At 40.6% G+C, this 18,239-nt stretch overlaps 2 protein-coding genes across 3 annotated transcripts in view; both read right to left on the bottom strand.

Annotated features, from left to right (window-relative positions):
* LOC115752483 (zinc transporter 1-like) overlaps positions 1-9,197 on the bottom strand; it is a 20,796-nt gene extending 11,599 nt beyond the window's left edge. The window contains exons 1-3 of the mRNA XM_030690687.2: positions 8,550-9,197; positions 8,314-8,463; positions 7,752-7,883 (exon numbers count right to left, since the gene is read on the bottom strand). Coding sequence (XP_030546547.2) covers positions 7,752-7,883; positions 8,314-8,463; positions 8,550-9,131 — 864 coding nt within the window. The 5' untranslated portion in view covers positions 9,132-9,197. The remainder of the gene's footprint in view (positions 1-7,751; positions 7,884-8,313; positions 8,464-8,549) is intronic.
* Positions 7,456-18,239, bottom strand: LOC115752460 (zinc transporter 8-like). 2 transcript variants are annotated; one of them, XM_030690660.2, is made up of 4 exons: positions 17,540-18,239; positions 17,262-17,411; positions 16,550-16,880; positions 7,456-7,563 (listed from the first exon to the last, which is right to left on the bottom strand). In XM_030690660.2, the coding sequence occupies exons 1-3, from the start codon at positions 18,113-18,115 to the stop codon at positions 16,575-16,577; spliced, it is 1,032 nt and encodes a 343-aa protein (XP_030546520.2). In that variant the 5' UTR covers positions 18,116-18,239; the 3' UTR covers positions 7,456-7,563; positions 16,550-16,574. The 2 variants fall into 2 exon arrangements, with proteins under 2 accessions (XP_030546520.2, XP_030546518.2); XM_030690658.2 differs by lacking the exon at positions 7,456-7,563 and having other exon boundaries at positions 16,452-16,880; positions 17,540-18,238.

Here is an 18,239-nt window from a genome sequence, read left to right as displayed (position 1 = left end):
GCCCCTTAGATAATTTTCTTTATTAGAAGCTAGATTTAAGGATTCCGGGATTTGATTGTATGGGCGAGCAAATCCTCTCAAGACTTCCGATCGTTCTCACTTCAACGGTTTGTGATCTTTATTTAATCAACCAATAGCTAGTTTTTGGAGATTGATCCTCAAGGTGGTTCTATCCAATGAGAAGCTTGGAAGATGAGGAGTATAAAGAGCACCAACTTCGAAGACCAGTGAGAAAGATCAAGAGTTCATCATCCTTATTTTCAAGAGAGCTTTACTTGTTAAAATTGTCTACTTGACCGTTTACTTGAGATCTTGTAAGAGGTGTATACAAAGCAAGTGTGTAGAGCGAGATAGCTTTGATAGAGGCATTACTCACTTCTATGGAAGTGCTTGTGGCAATCACATCTTTCTATAATCTCTTTCTTGATTACTTAGTGGAATCCAACCAATAGGTTGTTAATGTGGGAGAGTGGACGTAGGCTTATCAAGGCCGAACCACTATAATCTCTTGTGCATTGTCTTCTATTTTTACTTGCCTCTATCAATTGTTTTATATAAGCATTGCATGATTTTGCTGATTAGTTTTGCACCTATCGAACTTGAATATCTTATTTCCGCATTTGATTACAAACAACCATTCACCCCCTCTAGGTGTTAGATCTAGCCAAAACAACAGCCACGTCACATTAAAAGTTCAATTATAATTGCCACATAATCAGTTTGGTTAAAATTTCTCCTATTTGATACTTAAGTAGTCATTTTATCTCCATGGCGAACACAAATTTTGGCACTCTGGTGTCCTTTTGCCATTATGGATCAAATACTATGTTTATAACATTGGGATTTCACCCGAGAAATTTCTCAATTTCTCTATGAGTTTTCTCATATTACACTTGTGGGTTTTGATTTGGGTGAAATTTAGAATTAGGAAATAGTTGGGCCATTGAGCTATTTTAAGCTTTGTATTCTCCATTTTAGTCTAAGGCGTTGAAAGACAAGGATAAGTTGTCAGAAATGATGTTAGAGGCCGATAAGGATGAGTAAAGATGGAGGGCAAAGAGTATAAACATGTCAGACATATTAATAAAATTGGCTGAGAAGAAGGATACCTTAGTGTTGTGGGCAAAGCATAAGGCCTTTTATGCAATGAAGGGTTTCAATAATCACATATACATGTCGAAGAGATATTTCTTTTCTGATTTGTTGAGGAATTTCCATTAGAGCCCTCTTAAATGAGTTTAACAAACTCATGATGGATTCGGGGCATGATGATGTTGGTGTCTCTACCAAAGTCATGGCAATACTTTACTGTTTCACTGTTATATGGAAGTACAACTACTACCTTGGAAGAGGTAAAATTCGTCTTGTTATACGAATCCATGTATCCATTGAAAGAATCAAATCCATGGCGAAGGGGGTATGGCATCGTTCCCTAAGAAGTGACGGAAGAAGTTGCGAGATGACAACTTAGCGAGGCGACTAGTGATTTGAGGCAGAGATAAACATCACAGGTCCAACAATAGAGGTAAAACTAGATCGAATTCATACCATAGAATGTCCAAGGGCCGCGTGAAATTCTTTGAGCTTCATGAGGAGAGATTTTCCGAAGCTGAGAAATAGAGATGGGAGGCAGAATGTAACAATTCCCTCTCAAGCATTCGGCAAGAATTTATCCAATGTCGAATCTTCCATTGTGGCAAAACTTGAGAGGTCTGAGACAAATCGAGAGGCTCGCCATCACCGTCATTCAGCCCCGTTTTCTCTGTGCCAATCTAGGTTCACTCCTGTGGAAGGAAGGAATGCATGAGTTTACTTCATGTCGTGATGGGCCACAAGGCAACCGTGAAGAAAACGCAGAGCTTCTCCTCTCATGCTAAATGCAACCTAAAAAAACAGCGTCAAATAATGCAACTTGTGCACTTGTTTGACTAGACCCATTTTGTACGCGTTCACTAATCACCAACCTCCAAGTTCGTCCTCCACATGTGAAAAGAGGGATTGCATGTTTATTTTGTCTTTCACGAGAACACAACTTTGAGTTATGCCTTGAGTGAAGAATCTCTAATGAATTCCTACTTTATAGGTTTGCAAATTTATTGAAGTTTCCGGGGTTATGGTAAGATTACCTTTATACTATTAAACCCGACTACACTACTCCTATTATGTTTATTTAGGGAAAAACATTATTAAATCAGTTCTAAACATATAATACCGATGTTAATTCAATAGTAAACTTTCTAATTTTGTCAATATAGTCCTAAATATTTGCGTAAAATTTTAATGTAATCTTTCGAATCCATTGCTACCAGACTTCGCTGACGTAGGGTTCAATCATTATCGATCGTCCTACATGGCACCGTTAGCGATCCGAAATGGACAATTCAATTTAAGACATAACAATATCGAGAGAGAGATTACAATCACTCTCGAGTCACTCAATCACTCTTATACACGTTGTTGACTAATGGAAACGAATTCCTATTCTAATACGACAAATTTGCGGAAAAACATACTATAACATGCTCAATGACTTACTAACTTGTATTGCCAATCAAAGTACGATCACAAGAGGAAAGGTACCGGCTGTCCACAAATTAAGTGCCATCGACGAACGATCTTGCGAGAATTTGCCATCCGAATAAGTGCAATGGAATCTCGGGAGCATTGTTCTTGAAAGCGTTTTGGCGAGATATAAACTGTTGTTCTCATTTGAGAAAAACTGACGTTCTCTCAAAACATACATTTGTTCCCCATCTCCAACTTATCTTTTATTCAAAGATAACTGCTTTTGTAACCTCTCTTTGTTTACAGTCAGAAACCTCCATCCAATAACCACCATAGGTTATTAGCCCATCACGCGACCATCAATTAATCAAACATATCAATTAATTTGAACAGTGACTCCCAACCTTATGCCAATACCAACTAGGATTGTTAGGGGGAAAAACAGTACCATGATTATGTTATGATTGCACGAGTCTCCAACTTAGCCTGTAGAAGCAAAAGACAAAAAGCAGAGATTAGCTTTAATATGATTTGAGTTAAGATTCAATTCGAATATGTTTCATGTCACATCACATCCCGTATAAGAAGACAACTAGTATCTCGTCAAAAGTTATCCCAACTAGTAGCTGTTAGGATGCACATGTGAGTTGTGTTGAAAATATTGCCCATTGTAGAATTGGTGTGGTGTTAAGCAGTTAATATATCCAAGTTGATCTATAACTTATTAGTTTAAGCTTTTGAGTGAATGTGGTCCAACCAGATATATTAACGGGCTTCTATTGCACGCTCTCAACAAATGTCCCAATAATTGGTATTAGAGCCGATGGTTGAAGGATACTTAAATTAAGGGGAAGCAAACTTCACATGTAACGAGGAGATTGTTAGAATGCAAATATGAGTTGTGTTAGAAAAGTCCCACAATGGAGAATTGGCTTAACCTTTGAATGAAGGTAGGTCCAACTAGATATATTAAATGGCTCGGGCTTGGGCTGCCTCTTGATGATCTCCCCCAGGAAAAATGTATCGAACTTTTGTGCGCGCTCCCAATAGTATCATGTCACATCACTCTAGCACCTATCGATATCGTACACACAAATCTCAAAATTAAAACCTCACCATATCAGCAAGAAGAATTAATAAGATAATTCGAACTCAATACCAATTGAAAAAATATGCATGACTATCGTGATTTTACTCATGCCGAACAAAATAAAATAGTAATAGGAAACAAGTCAAGACAACTAATATGTCGAAATTGCAAATGACAGAATTAACCTTGGATATTACTCTCCGCAAGAGATCCGAGTCTAAATCCGTCAACATTGAACCATGAGAATGGCCTTGAGGGGTTGCACATGCACATGACCTTGGTTTTCTCTGGCCTTCTCTTCATCTCCGACATATTTGTGTGGTCTAGCGTTGTCGACGTGAGACTTGAGCGTCCACCATCAAGAGTCTCGAGGGCGGCGATCATCGCCACGAACCCCGCGATTGGGAAATCCCCTCACGGCAGTCTCGCTCAGGCACAGTATGGTGTCGCATTCTCAAAGTGAGTACTTCAAATTATCACTTGAGATGGTGAACAGTTAGGGCGAGTATTAGTCTATATATAGTTCAACGTGGGCCTCCCCAAATCAATGTAAGATTTTCTGGCCAAATAAACCAAGACTCAATTTAAGATTTGGGGTATTACATTTGCACTAATTCAAATAAGATATTATGGTACCGTAATAGAAACATGGTCTATTAAACTTCAGCGTTGATAGCGTTTATCAAACAGTCAAACCTCCATCATCTACTAGTTTCCTAGTACTTTACTAGATTTTTCCATTACGAAATACACAAACGTGGTACCCGCAGTCAATAGGCAAATGTTACAATTCCTTGTTAGATAACTGGGAGGGTTTATAAAAAGCCACTATCTCAAAACGCCTATCCTCGTAATTTATATTGAACTTGTACTCCAACATTGTTGACGCATTCTTGCATGAACAAGCATATAGGTAGCCCTATTCGATCTGTCGGCAACACGATATTGTTCCAATTATGGCTCTACCATAGCCATAGGACTTTAAAATGTGTAGTGCTAGATTAAGATCACATGAGAGGCAATGTAAGATCAGAGACATTTTTGATGACTGATATCCACTCCCGGCTAGCTACGCAACCTCACCCACTGGCTTTGATGCTTATAGAGAAAAGGAAATCGATAATCCTATATTTTGTGCACAGAATGCAAAAGCCTTGAATGTTTTGCAAAAAGTGCAATCCAAAGTCCTCCTTACAAACTAGGTAGCCTCACTAGCTTTAAATCAACATGAAATCGTTTGCTCTGGTTGTGGTTCACCGGCTTATGCTGGTTTGAAAAACATCGTGCAAGTTTGAGATTGCGGGAAACTATTTTCCGACACTAACAGCGCAATCATAAGCAACATAGGGTCAAAGATATATCTAACTTCACGGGTGGTTGAGATGAAGCGAGCTAGTTGAAAAAAGGAGACTGACATGGAGGTAAGCCGACAAGTGGAATGCATGAGAGGTGGTAGTCGATGTTTGAGATGAACGAGGTTGACTTGGCAGCTCCTCATCATCTGCTTGGCTGAAGCGCAATCATCATGGTTGACATGAATGGAGAGAGAGAGAGAGAGAGAGAGAGAGAGAGAGATGGTTTAAAGCCACGTATAAAGCTCTCCACTTACAGACCAACCCAATGGTGTTCCAATCACGTTCTTGTAATATGAGTTGGTTTTTGTTAAGAATGTCCTGAATACTTGTTATCCACAAAAACATTTATTCCAATTTTCAGAGTACTCACTTTATAGAATACGAGAAAAATGGCGAGTTAGGAGTCTCAGATTATTCTTTCTCGCTGTTGATTGACAAGTATTTCGAGACACCCATTAGTTGATGTGTACTCGACAGAGATCTAGAAACAGATGTTAATTTAGGGTTGAAAGTTCGTTTGACTTTGTCTTATAGAGATAAAAGAGTATTAACTCAAACCACCATTCTCGTCGTCTCTGGCCCTAGGGTTTCACCTCCTCCCAAAACCGCAGCCCAGCCTCCTCTTCTACAGCAACTTCTATGGCGGAGAGATCTCCCTCCCCCTCTCCCTCTCCCTTTCCCTTTTTGTTTCCCTATCTCCCTACCGACCCAAAAAAAGAAGAAGAAATATCGTCCTCCAAGATTCTCTCACAATCACCAAACTATGAGCGATGCGTTAAAAAGTAATAGAATAGGGTTTGCAATTCACCCTTAAAGCCACTTGGATTCATATGTGGATTTGATTGCAACAACATTGTTGGACTAATCTGTTGGGGTTATCCCACATCCGTTATGAAAATGACTGGTGATTGGTTTGTAAGTGTAAGGAAAAATCTCATCTTTTGCTATAGCTTTTGTGATGAGAGAGGCTTACTCTTAACTATCTTTCTGAGTGAAGGTATCGGACTTCTGCTTGCACGCTCCAAATATAATTTATGTGCAAACAATCTTAATTTTGTGACCTTATGCTATGAGCAATATGCTTAGCTATCTAAATTTTATGGGCCATGATCGAATGGTATGCCATGTGTAGGAAAGATAAGCCAGTTATTATACCAGTTTCATAATGGCAGACAAGCAGTGGCTGTGGATTTTGGTGGGCTTGACTTTTTGGAGATGTGGCTTATTGTCTCCTTTTGTGGATGTTGATGGAGCACAAGGTAACGCCGCCGGGCACATATGGTGATCTCCCATTCAACCCTTCTTTCCACTTTCTCTCTCTTGTTCGTGGCACTTTGGTTTGGACTAATTTTCAACCCCAATCCAACATATTGATTAAAAAAATAAATTCCAATAGAATTTTTTATTTGTCGTAAGCTTTATTCTAGCTCCGATTTTATAAACGAGAAGCATAACATTAGAGAAAATGTACTTATTCTCGCGATAAACAAGCCATCGAAACACAGTGATAAGCAAAAAAAGGAATCAAAGGAGGCACCGGATTTATGCGATGGGGTCGGTGTGATCTACTTCACTAGAAAATTCGTACAAGATTTCGCTACAGATTAAGTAATATAATGGAGATTATAACTATATTCAAGCCACTCAAATACTATTAATATTTTTTAGTCTCCATTTACATCCAATAACCCAAACATTTTTTAACCCTCACAATAGTTTGCAAAACAATCTCCTAATCTCACAAGAGAATTTATAGATCTTACCATAAGATTTATTGGCTTCAAAATACTTATAATTTCTTTGAAATATTATTCACATAGACACGAAGCAATTGATTACTAGGGCAAAGAACTTTTGTAACGGGCAATAACCAACTAATCCACCTCTTAGTATATGTATTATTTGAACTCAAAATAGAAACCATTAGCCAACTCAAACTAGGAAACCTAACTGAACTAGGAATCCAACTCGAACTTGGAAAATATTACAATACTTGCTTGCTTGTTTGAGTGCCAAACCCCAAATGCTAGTTGGATTAAAATTTCTACTTGAATTAAGTTTCTAACGGGCATAAACTTGAGACATATTCTCAACGATCTTTACCTTCACTTGATATTTGAGTTAAGTTACAATCGGTTTGCTAGAAGCTGACATTGCTACTCTTTTGTAGCCCCCTCACGAGCTCAAAGCTACGAAGATCTGCCAAGTCACGCTTGAACTTTGTCAAAACAGCAGGCCTCATCAAAATCCCAAATCTACTTGCACCTTCAACATATCTACAAGGATTTGCCGACACAACCTTCTTTATTATAGATAAAGCAACCGTTGCATCGACATTAAGTGTCATACTCAGCATTTAATTACCATGTGTGTCGATTACCGTGGTTCTAGGCCGTCCAACAATTGAAGGGTTTGTGTCATACCGTGCGAGTGGAATTCCTTATTGACTAATGTCTATGGTATGGTGTACCGGTCGCCACTTGGCGGCTGTACATGGAGTAACGATTCAAAAGTATGTTTGAACAATCATATATGCTCATTGACTAATGTCTAGGACTAAGAAAAATCCAAAGCCTTTCAAAGTAACTAAAGATGTATGTTTGATCTCTTTTTGTCATTCCTTTGCTGCAAGCCCATTTGGCCAAGAGAGACATGAAACCAGCACCAAGAAGCAGAGCCACGTTGGTCCCGAACAGGTGCCTCCCGTTGTTCTGCAACTTGAGGCTCATGAAATCTGCAGCAAGAAGATCGACCAGGGCCATGTAGATCAGAATCCCTGCAGATGCAGCATTGACGATGCCCTCCACAATGAGTGCGTTTGGGCTGTGGTCATCATACTCGTTGGTGACTCCCAACCCTGTAAAAATCCCAACTGGGGTTGTGAGGGAGAAAAACAGTGCCATGATTACGACTGCCCGAGTCTTGAACTTGGCCTACAGAAGCAAAAAGACAGAAAACAGAGATTAGCTTTAATATGATTTGAGTTTAGATTCAATTCAAATATATTTTACGTCACATCACATCTGGTATAAGAAGAACACTACTATCTTGTCAAAAGTTGTTCCAAGATGATAGAGATTTATTTGGAATTCAAATATGAAAGACGGTGTTCAACACTGTTGGCTGTCAAACGACTTCATCTGCAGATAGACGTTGTGGTCTTATGGATAAGTTTTACCCTTTATGAACCCAGAATTGACAAGCTGACACTGGAAGAAAAACCAGATTCAGGAAATTAATGCCACACAATTGACCAAAAACAATGATTTTCCAGGGCTCAAATCAGCGAATAAACTTCAATATGAATGAAAGTTATTTTTATTAAATTCAAAAGCAGATTTCAGGATTAAGGAGAAAAAGTGCCTGACTGATGCATCCACCGAGACCCATGCCTTCAAAGAATTGGTGAAAGGACAAGGCGGCAACAAGAGGCCTTATTGTCTTTGGACTCTCTGAAGCCCCCAGTGAAATCCCTATGATCACTGAGTGCACCACAATCCCCAACTCTAGCACCTAACAATATCAGGAAGAAGAATCAATAGAGTTAATGCGAACGTAAATTTGATATCACTGCTTATTTAAAAATATGTGGAATTAACCTGAGATATCACTTTATGTCGCAGGAGCTTTGAGTCCGAGTCCGGCGATATCGCACCGTGAGAGTGGCCATGAGAAGCATGCGCGTGCACGTGCACGTGTACATGACCTTGGTTTTCTCTGGCCTTCTCCTCATCTCCGATGCTTTTGTCCAATCCGGCCTTGTCGGCGTGCAACTTCTTATAATAAGAAGTGGCCATAGTGTCAACCATCAATGTCCCGAGGGCGGCCAGCATGGCCACGAACCCTGCAAACGGGAAATTCCCCCACGGGGTCTCGCTCAGGCACGGCGAGGTCAACTTCTCAAAGGCGTCCGGGAGGACATGTATGAACCCGGTGGACAGTATCACCCCGGCTGCAAAGGCCTTGATGATGAAAAAGATACTTCTATCGGGGTGCAAAGCCGGGATCGCCTTCCCCAGGATAGGGAGGCACACCCCGATCGCGCCTGCCATGAGGATGGACGCGGTGGCCACTAGCTTGTACTTGAGGGCCTCGCTTTTGTTGATGTCCTTGCTATCGCTGTCGCACGTGCAGTCCGCCGCAATGAGCGGGATCAACACGAGCAGGCACAAGAGCCGCATAACTTTGAGATCGAACGAACAAATTGCAGGGCATCACCAGTGTCAATTGTTCAAATCCTGCTTGAGTTCCGAGACTTCAAGCTTGTCTTGGAGTTTCTTTAAATAGTCGTGTGCCCTATGATTACTGGAGAAACAGTGTGGTCATTGTTGACCATTAACACGAGTTTTAACTCGAGTGGATGTCTGGATTATTGCGCCAAGCTTGAAAGCATTAAAGGAGAGTTTCGACGGCCAGCGATGTTTGAAAGGGACAGCGATGAACAGTTCGATGACATTGAGGGAATCGGCGAGAGAGGGTGTCGATAGTGCGTCGACATGATTTGGATTCTCAGAAAACCTTAAACACCGCGTCGAACCGGGAAATACGGACGTATTACAACCAAAGGGGCCATTCGTATCGGTCCAACTAGAGTAGCATCTTCGGCCTGCTTTTGTTCGTATTGCGTTTCGAAAATCAGTTTTTAAATTTGCAAATCTCGGGTTGAATTCCGAATTCGGGAAGTGACTTGGTGTGGGAGAAATATAAAAAATAGGGCAAGTCTTTTGAGAAGTCAGAAGATAGTGTTTGGATAGTGGAAATATCATGGAGAGACTTGCTTCTTTCTTCGTTTAAAAAGCAGAAGATTATTTTCTTTCTATCAAACGTCAATGGATCGAAACTTAACTATTTTCAAGGGGAGATTTCCTACAATACAATATTATATCGAGCTATTTTTTGCTTTATGTTCGTGGTCAGTAGTTTCCTGATTCGAGTAGGGTTTCTAATTTGAGTGGTTTGCTAGTTTGAATGGATTTCCTAAATACTATGAATATATTTATCAGCATTTCACTCGGTTATTACATACTAGAGTAAACAAGAGAAATGTCTCGATTTCTCTGTGAGTTTTCTCATATTACACTTGTGGGTTTTTCTTTAGATGCAATTTAGGATTGGGAAATAGTTGCGATGTTGAACTATTTTAAGGTTTGTATTCTCCATTTTTATACTGGATTTCTAGGCGACGGTAGGCGCGAATGATAACCATTCTGTTCATAGAAATCATTTTTACCCAGAAATGGATTTTTCTATTTCTATTCTCTGAACGAGTTTTAGAGCAGAGAAATGCATTCGATAACGACATAAAATTTCTATTCCCAGAACAGAAATATAACGGCATAAAATTTCTATTTCCTGGAACAGAAATTCGTCGATGGCAAATGGATTAATCTGCAGATAAAAGAGAGGTGATCATGCCAAGCAAAGAATTTCATTCAATACCTAATTCCACTTTCTTGCTTGATTATACTGTTGATGTTTGTTTGTATAAGCAAAAATTGCATTTTCCTTGTCCTACATAGAATGGAAGTGAAACTGTGAAACACTTTATTAGTAAAAAGATTATTATAGTCTTTCAAATGAAGAAATAGACAAATGGGCTACACCCCACTATACCCGCGTGCCGGTGCGCTATTATTAGGCATATTTACCACCCTCTTTTTAGTCTCCAACTGCTTTTCTCATGCTATCATGGATAAAATCCTTGCTCGTTCCTGTAAATCAGATTTTTCGTTAATCGGTTATCATTCCTTCTTAGTTCGTTGCGACTTAACTTCAATTCTCACTTGTTGGGTGTTATGCTAAAGCTGCCATTGAGGAGTCCCTCTATGATTTCAAAGTGAAGGTACCAAACTTCTGTTTTGGGTATAGCTTAAACTTGTTTTTGACGACATTTTCTTTTGCTGGCCATTAGGAAGTTTGGTAATGTTAGGATTCGGCGCATAATCACAACGAAATAAAACGTAGCGAGAAAGAGAAATTTAGACACAAGATTTTTATCTTGATTCACCCTTAAATTAGGGCTACGTCCAACAAAGGATTTCACAATATTTAGCACATCGTACCTCTTGTTACATCATTCAATTACAAACGAAAAAGAGTATATATATAACAGTAGCTATTCATGAGCGGGATCATGTGCTTTCTTGTCTTTGGGGAGCGTGAACCACACCTCAACAGGTAATTCCTTAAATTCAACATTTTTATTTTTATTTTTATTTTTTTCTGTTTCCCTGTAGGATTAAGCAATTAGGTTGACTTGCCCAATCTACTTTGAGAATTAGAAAAGAAATATCCTAATTGTCTTAGCCACCTTTTGCATCTTTTCTATTTTATTGTTTGCTCACGATACGCCGACCGAGGAGGGAACCAAGACAAAAATGCTTAGGAAAAGTATTGCCAATAAAAAGGCAATGGATAATTATACGCCGAAGATTCCATGAAATTGTGTTTTTGACTTTTGTACTGCATTTTCATTATTTGTATTTGAGGATTTCCTATCTTGGCTCTTGTAATATGATGTTGTGTTTGAGGATTTCATTATTTGTATTTGAGGGTTTCCTATCAGTTTCAAAATATCATCATTTGCGGCATTAAAGAATTGTTTCTTACAGATTACATGTCTTTTGATGTTGATCATTTTTTGGTGTTGTTGGATGGTATGTGTTCGAACAATTAGAATGAATGGAAACAAATGAAATCAGACTGTGAGGCGTGATAACACTCTTTTTAAGGAATTATTTGCTCCACAATATTGCTAATGGTTATTGGCAAAAAATCCTCCAGGATACAACAAAGTCTCAAACATGAATATTAGATAGCAATTATAATGTTTCTCCAAAAACTCTCAAAGGAAAACAATCGGAAAGAATGGTTGTATTTCTATTTTCGGAAAGAAATGAAAGTTGGAAGAAGAAGAATTCGATAATGAATAGAATTGTTGAATTTATAAATGAGAAAGGAATATAATTTTTCGGGATTGAAAAGTAGTTTATTCGGATAAGACTCTTCATGTCTAAAAAACAGTTTATTCCGAGAAAATGCAACCTTTAAAAGGTCGTAAGAAATTAATTTAAAATTTAAAATTTAAAATTAAAACTTAATAAGAAATAATTGTAACTCCTACGTGAACAGTCCGCACTGTTTCGATAAAATACAACAGTTAATTTAAATACTTCTTCAGCTGGTTGTATAAGTGTTGTGTGCTCACGACCAATTTTTGTTCTCTTCGGCTTCTTGAGTTTGCCAATTTATTTGCCTTCCTCCTCGGTTAGTCACGGACCACTAGCCACAGATGCGGTCTTGTCGGATCTAGACAAGCTCGAGCTCACCTATGGCGACAATTGGCTAGTCACGGGGGAGGAAGAAGAAAAACAGAGAGAAAAGAAAAATAAGCAAAAAGTTATTAATGATTTTGATTTCACTTTTAAAAGAAATTATAAAAATTGTTCACGTTAACGCCTGTCATATCGCATAAGACGGTCATCGTCCATATCAGCAATTTTTGGACAAAAGGCGATGGAAAAGATCAATTTAGATTTTCCTTACAAAATGATGAAAAATATTTTTAGTTCATTTTCAGGTCTCAATCAAATACAAGAAAATATAATTATTTTCCTGAAAAATGACTTCTTGAAAAATAATTTTGTGAAAAGTTATATTTTACGTAAAATAAATAGAGCCTGATATGTGTTTAATTTAAATAATTAAGGATTGTGGTGAGGTTGACTTTTTGGGGTTGTACCTTTCCTTTTGCGGATGGTAATGGAGCACATGGTAACTGGGCACTCATGGTGACGTCGCATTCAACCCTCCTTTCCACCTTATATCTCGTGTTCGAGGCCCTTTGGTTTGGACTAATTTTCAACCCAAATCTAACGTATCGATTAAAAAAAATTAATTCCAATAAAAGCCATAAAGTTTATTCAAATCCAAAACAATAATGTTTACTTCCAATTTTACAAATCAGAAGCATAACATTCGAGAAAATGCACTTCTTATTGCGATAAACAAACGATCAAAACACAATGATAAGCGGAAGAAGGAAAGACACCAAATTTACGTGATGGGGTTAGCGTGATTTACTCCACCAGAAAAGCCATACAAGATCCCATTACAAATTAAGCAATGCAACGGAAATTACAATTATACTCGAGCCACTCGAACATCCTCATCATTCCTCAATTACATCCAATAAATCACATGATATTTAGCCTGCACAATGACCCTCGAAATAATCTCTTAATCTTACAAGAGAATTTATAGATCTTACCAAAAAATTTATTAGTTTCAAAATACTTACAATCTCTTTGAAATATTATTCATAGGTACACGCGCAATTGACTATTACGGCAAAAAACTTTTCTCCTAAGTAACGGGCGATAACCGTGGTGTCCATGCACGCCACACTCGCTAATGCATATTTCCAACTAACAAATTGTCATTTAAACATCGACTAATCAGACAAAGCATCAAAAGAACAACACTTTTATTTACTAAAGACCGACCAAGATCGAATCGGTTTTGTGTACAACCAAGGAGATACATCGACAAGGCCTCAAAAAGTCGCCTATCGCCTCTACCCTGTAAAACGAACAAAATCCAATTGCATAAAAGCATCTACATAAAAAACTCCCATGACTCTAAGTCAGTCGACCACAACTCCAAAAAACAATTGTCGGTCAGTGCTGTACAGCTATCACATATTTACCCCTATATATCGGGGGTCTCTCTCTAGGCAGATCCACCTCCGGCCACATAGTCAAACGAGAGAGGGCCAACAAGTCCTAGGTCTCCCTCCAAGTGGCCGTAGAGGGCCACAAAATGGTGAAGGATCACCCCCACATCGAGTCCCCCATGCACGCAGTGCGTGCACTCCACTCGAACAAACTCCAATCCGGGTAACCTTGGAACAATGAAAGATGTCAGATCCCAAATTAGATGGAGCGGCACCCCATAAAAAGCAGTGCGGAGGCTAGCCATGCTACTTACCTACAAATTTGTCAACAGAAAGGGGTGAGATACACTTCGTAAGTCGAATCTCTAATACATCGACTAATTCAACTAACAAGACGATCAAGCAACAGCAAAACTGATAATGACCGAGATTTTCGGTAGCCAATACTGAGTACACAACTTGAATACACTATAAGCAATGATAACAACAGTATAATGAGTCAAGAAACGCGTTCGTGAATGTATGCGTATGAATTATGCTAATCAACTCTATCGAGACCCGTCCATTTGAGTTAGGTAATTTCAATAACGTCTTGTACCACTTTAGAGACCAGCCTAGTCACACAACAAAGCCACCCAGTCATACAATAGGGTCTTTCCATAAATTTCATGGGGTATCAATTTGAGCGCGAAGCCCTTATCCACGAGTCTTATTCAGCCCAAGCTCACAATATGCAAGACCATGTTGCGTTTCTTAATAATGCATGATTTATGCCTGGTCACGTTATACTCCGAAATTACTGGTTCGACTACAACATAAGCTATGCTTTACGTTTACAAACACGAAACTAACTTCCGAACTTCACACAAGTAAAAGGTAAGTGAACCATCCCCACATTTGTTATGACCCCGCACGTGGACCCTACAATTAATCCCTGTCAAACCGGTCTACGACCATTACTATTTCTGCTCTAGGTCATAGGACCTGAATCCTCCATCACCAATCGTGCCCTCCCCTACACAACTTCCTCGGTCCAACATTGTTACCCCGTACTATGTGCTGTTCACTTTTCCCGTTCACATTTCTTCCTTGTCAAATCCCTCCCCCACAAATCCTTTCGAACCAGCAAAATTCAATGGCACAAGACCTCCAGTTTTAAACCAACACACACACCCGTAGAGCTAGGCTGGAGCAATTCTTTCGCGCCTCACAGTCGACGTCGGCTCTCATCCGCCCCGCACTTTCCACATCTCTCAATACATTCCACTCCTTTACCAACACTTATGACCACAGAACACGGCACAATGACCCGAGAACCCAGCAATGCCGTGGTATAGGCTCGGCACAACCACCTCAACCCGACGAAACCCATACCCATTGATGCATCTACCAGAGTTTTAAATTGAACAACCAAAATGCTACGTTCATGACCTTAACTTGACATGCACAGAGCCGGTTTCACCACAACACCTCTAGCCGCACCCGAACCGAACTCGCCAGCCGTCTATTTCCCAACCCAGTTCACCTTTCCCGACCGCATTAGAGGAATTAGCTAGCAGATTAGAGAAACGACTCACCTCAGTCCTAATTACACGGCTGTCCTTGATTTGCCGAGCGGTTGTCTCTGGAAATGGCGTGGACCGGCTCCACCGAATGGGCTGCTTCCTTTGGTTTTTGTTGCTTTACACGGCAGAGGGCCGAGTGGTCACATGGGCTCGAAAGATCTGCTGTTGTAGGGGAGATTGGGCCCATCAGCCCAAGGCTAGCTGCTGGGAAAAACAAGAAACCAGCCGTGAAGTTGGGCTGGGCCGGTTCCGACATCGACAATCCATGGGCTGGCTCAATTTTCATGGGCCGAGCCTTCCCCGCAGCCCTTTGTCGCCTCGAGTTGAATTGGGGCCGAAATTCACTAATGGGTCCTACACAATTCGGTTCCAAAGGCCGAATCAATCCATCTGGGCCGAAAACCCTAGTGGGTCTCGTTGTCTCCTGTCCGATTGGGCCTAAGGCTCATTTGGGCCGAACTTTGATAATGGGCCAGCCCAAATTCTGGCCACTCGATTGTCGTTCACCCATCTGGCCCATTAGCAAACTCAAGGCTTAAACCGGATCATCCGCTACTTCCTTCTGCCTAAGTCAACTTTCTAATCCATTTCGTCAAATTCTTGTTTATTTAGAAATATTTACGGGGGCATTACAATAATCAACTAAATCCACCTCTGAATATACTCAAATAGAAACCACTAGCGGGCTCCAATTAGGAAACCTAATTAAACTAGGAATCCAACTTGAACATCGAAAATATTACGCTCAAACTCAAGACATATTCTCAACGATTTCCACCTTCACAACATGTTCTCAACGATCTCCATCTTCACTTGACATTTACAATCGGTTTGCTAGAAGCTGACACTACAGCCCTCCACAAGCTCAAAGCTACAAAGGTCTTCCAAGACCAAGCCACGCTCGAACTTTGTTGAACTTTGTCAAAACAGCGGGCCTCATCAAAATAACCAAATCTACTTGTACCTTCAACCTCTCTACAAGGATTCGCAGACATATCCTTCTTTACTATAAATAAAGCAACAGTTGCATCAACATTAAGAGATTGAACAGACACCTTGTCAAACTCAGCGGCTATGGCAACCACTGGCTGATCCACCTCGCTCCAGACACCACATTTGTCAATTACCATGCGTGTCGCTTACCGTGGTTGTAGCCCATCCAAAAGTTGGAAGGGTTTGTGTCATATTGCGAGTGGAATTTCATACTAAAGAGCCTATGGTATGGTGTGCTGGTCGCCCCTTGGCCGCTGTTCAAAAGTATGTTTGAACAATCATATATGCTAATTGACCAACTCCTAGGAGGACAAAGAAAAAGCCAGAGCCTTTCAATTAACTAAAAATGCATGTTCGATCTCTTTTTTCCATTCCTTTCTGCTTCCTTTGCTTCAAGCCCATTTGGCCACGAGAGACATGAAACCAGCACCGAGAAGCAGGGCTACGTTGGTCCCGAGCAGGAGCCTCCCGTTGTTCTGCAACTTAGGGCTCATGAAATCTGCAGCAAGAAGGTCGACCAGGGCCATGTAGATCAGAATCCCTGCAGATGCAGCATTGAAGATGCCCTCCACAATGAGTGCGTTTGGGCTGTTGTCATCATACTTTTCGGTGACTCCCAACCCTATAGCAATCCCAACTGGGGTTGTGAGGGAGAAAAACAGTGCCATGATTACGACTGCCCGAGTCTTGAACTTGGCCTACAGAAGCAAAAAGACAGAAAACAGAGATTAGCTTTAATATGATTTTGAGGTTAGATTCAATTCAAATATCTTTTACGCCACATCACATCTGGTAAGACTACTGTCTTGTCGAAAGTTGTTCCAAGATGATAGAGAATGATTTCGAAGTCAAATTTGAAGAACGTGTTCAACAGTGCAAAGAAATAGACCTTACCGTCTTATGAATGAATTTTTGGTTTTATGAACCCAAAATTGATACGATTGACACTGGGGGAAAAAAAAAAAATGCTACCAAATTGAGCTACAACATTGATTTTACAGTGCTCAAAATAGAAAATAAACTTCCAATATGAATGAAAGTTTCAGAAGCAGATTTCAGGATTAAGGAGAAAAAAATACCTGAGTGATGCATCCACCAAGACCCATGCCTTCAAAGAATTGGTGAAAGGACAAGGCAGCAACAAGAGGCCTTATCGTCTTTGGACTCTTTGAAGCCCCCAGTGAAATCCCTATGATCACCGAGTGCACCACAATCCCCAATTCTAGCACCTATCGATTTGAGGAAGAAGAATCAACAGGCTTAAAGCAAACTTTAATTCGATATCACTGCCGGCTTAAAAATATGCAAAATTGCAGGCAGGTCAAGACGACTAAGGTGCCGAAATTGCGGAATTAACCTGAGATATCACTCTATGCCGCAGGAGCTCCGAGTCCGAGGCCATCGATATCGCACCATGAGAGTGGCCATGAGATGCATGCGTGTGCACACGTACATGACCTTGGTTTTCTCCAGCCTTCTCTTCATCTTCGACGCTTTTGTCCGATTCGGCCGTGTGGGCATGCAACTTCTTATAGTAAGAAGTGGCCAGAGTGTCCACCATCAATGTCCCAAGGGCGGCCAGCATGGCCACGAACCCCGCGAACGGGAAATCTCCCCACGGGGTCTCGCTCAGGCACGGCGAGGTCAAATTGTCAAAGGCATCCGGGAGGACGTGTATGAACCCGGTGGACAGTATCACCCCGGCTGCAAAGGCCTTGACGATGAAAAAGATGCTTCTCTCCGGGTGCAAAGCCGGGATCGTCTTCCCCAGGATCGGAAGGCACACCCCGATCGCGCCCGCCACGAGGATGGACACGATGGCCGCTAGCTTGTACTTGAGGGCCTCGCTTTTGTTTTCGTCGTTGCTATCTCTGTCGCACGTGCAGTCCGCCGCAACGAGCGGGATCAACGCGAGCAGGCACAAGAGCCGCATAACTTGAGATCGAACGAGAAAATTGCAGGGTATCACCTGTGTCAATTCTTTTGGTGCTTCTTGGGCATCTGGGACTTCAAGGTTGTCTTGGGAGTTCCATTATATAGTTGCGTGCCCTGAGATT

This window comes from Rhodamnia argentea, chromosome 7 (assembly GCF_020921035.1).
Source record: "Rhodamnia argentea isolate NSW1041297 chromosome 7, ASM2092103v1, whole genome shotgun sequence".
NCBI classification, from domain to species: domain Eukaryota; kingdom Viridiplantae; phylum Streptophyta; class Magnoliopsida; order Myrtales; family Myrtaceae; genus Rhodamnia; species Rhodamnia argentea.
Note: the sequence above shows the minus strand (reverse complement) of the source record. Positions and strands in the feature narration are given on the sequence as shown.

Bases quoted from the DNA above. Each gene is read 5' to 3' on its own strand.
- LOC115752460 (XM_030690660.2), bottom strand. From the start codon at position 18,115: ATGCGGCTCTTGTGCCTGCTCGCGTTGATCCCGCTCGTTGCGGCGGAC. The intron at 17,412-17,539 runs GTTAATTCCGCA...TCAAATCGATAG, and splicing joins GGCATAGAGTGATATCTCAG to GTGCTAGAATTGGGGATTGT. The intron at 16,881-17,261 runs GTATTTTTTTCT...TTGCTTCTGTAG, and splicing joins TTGGTGGATGCATCACTCAG to GCCAAGTTCAAGACTCGGGC.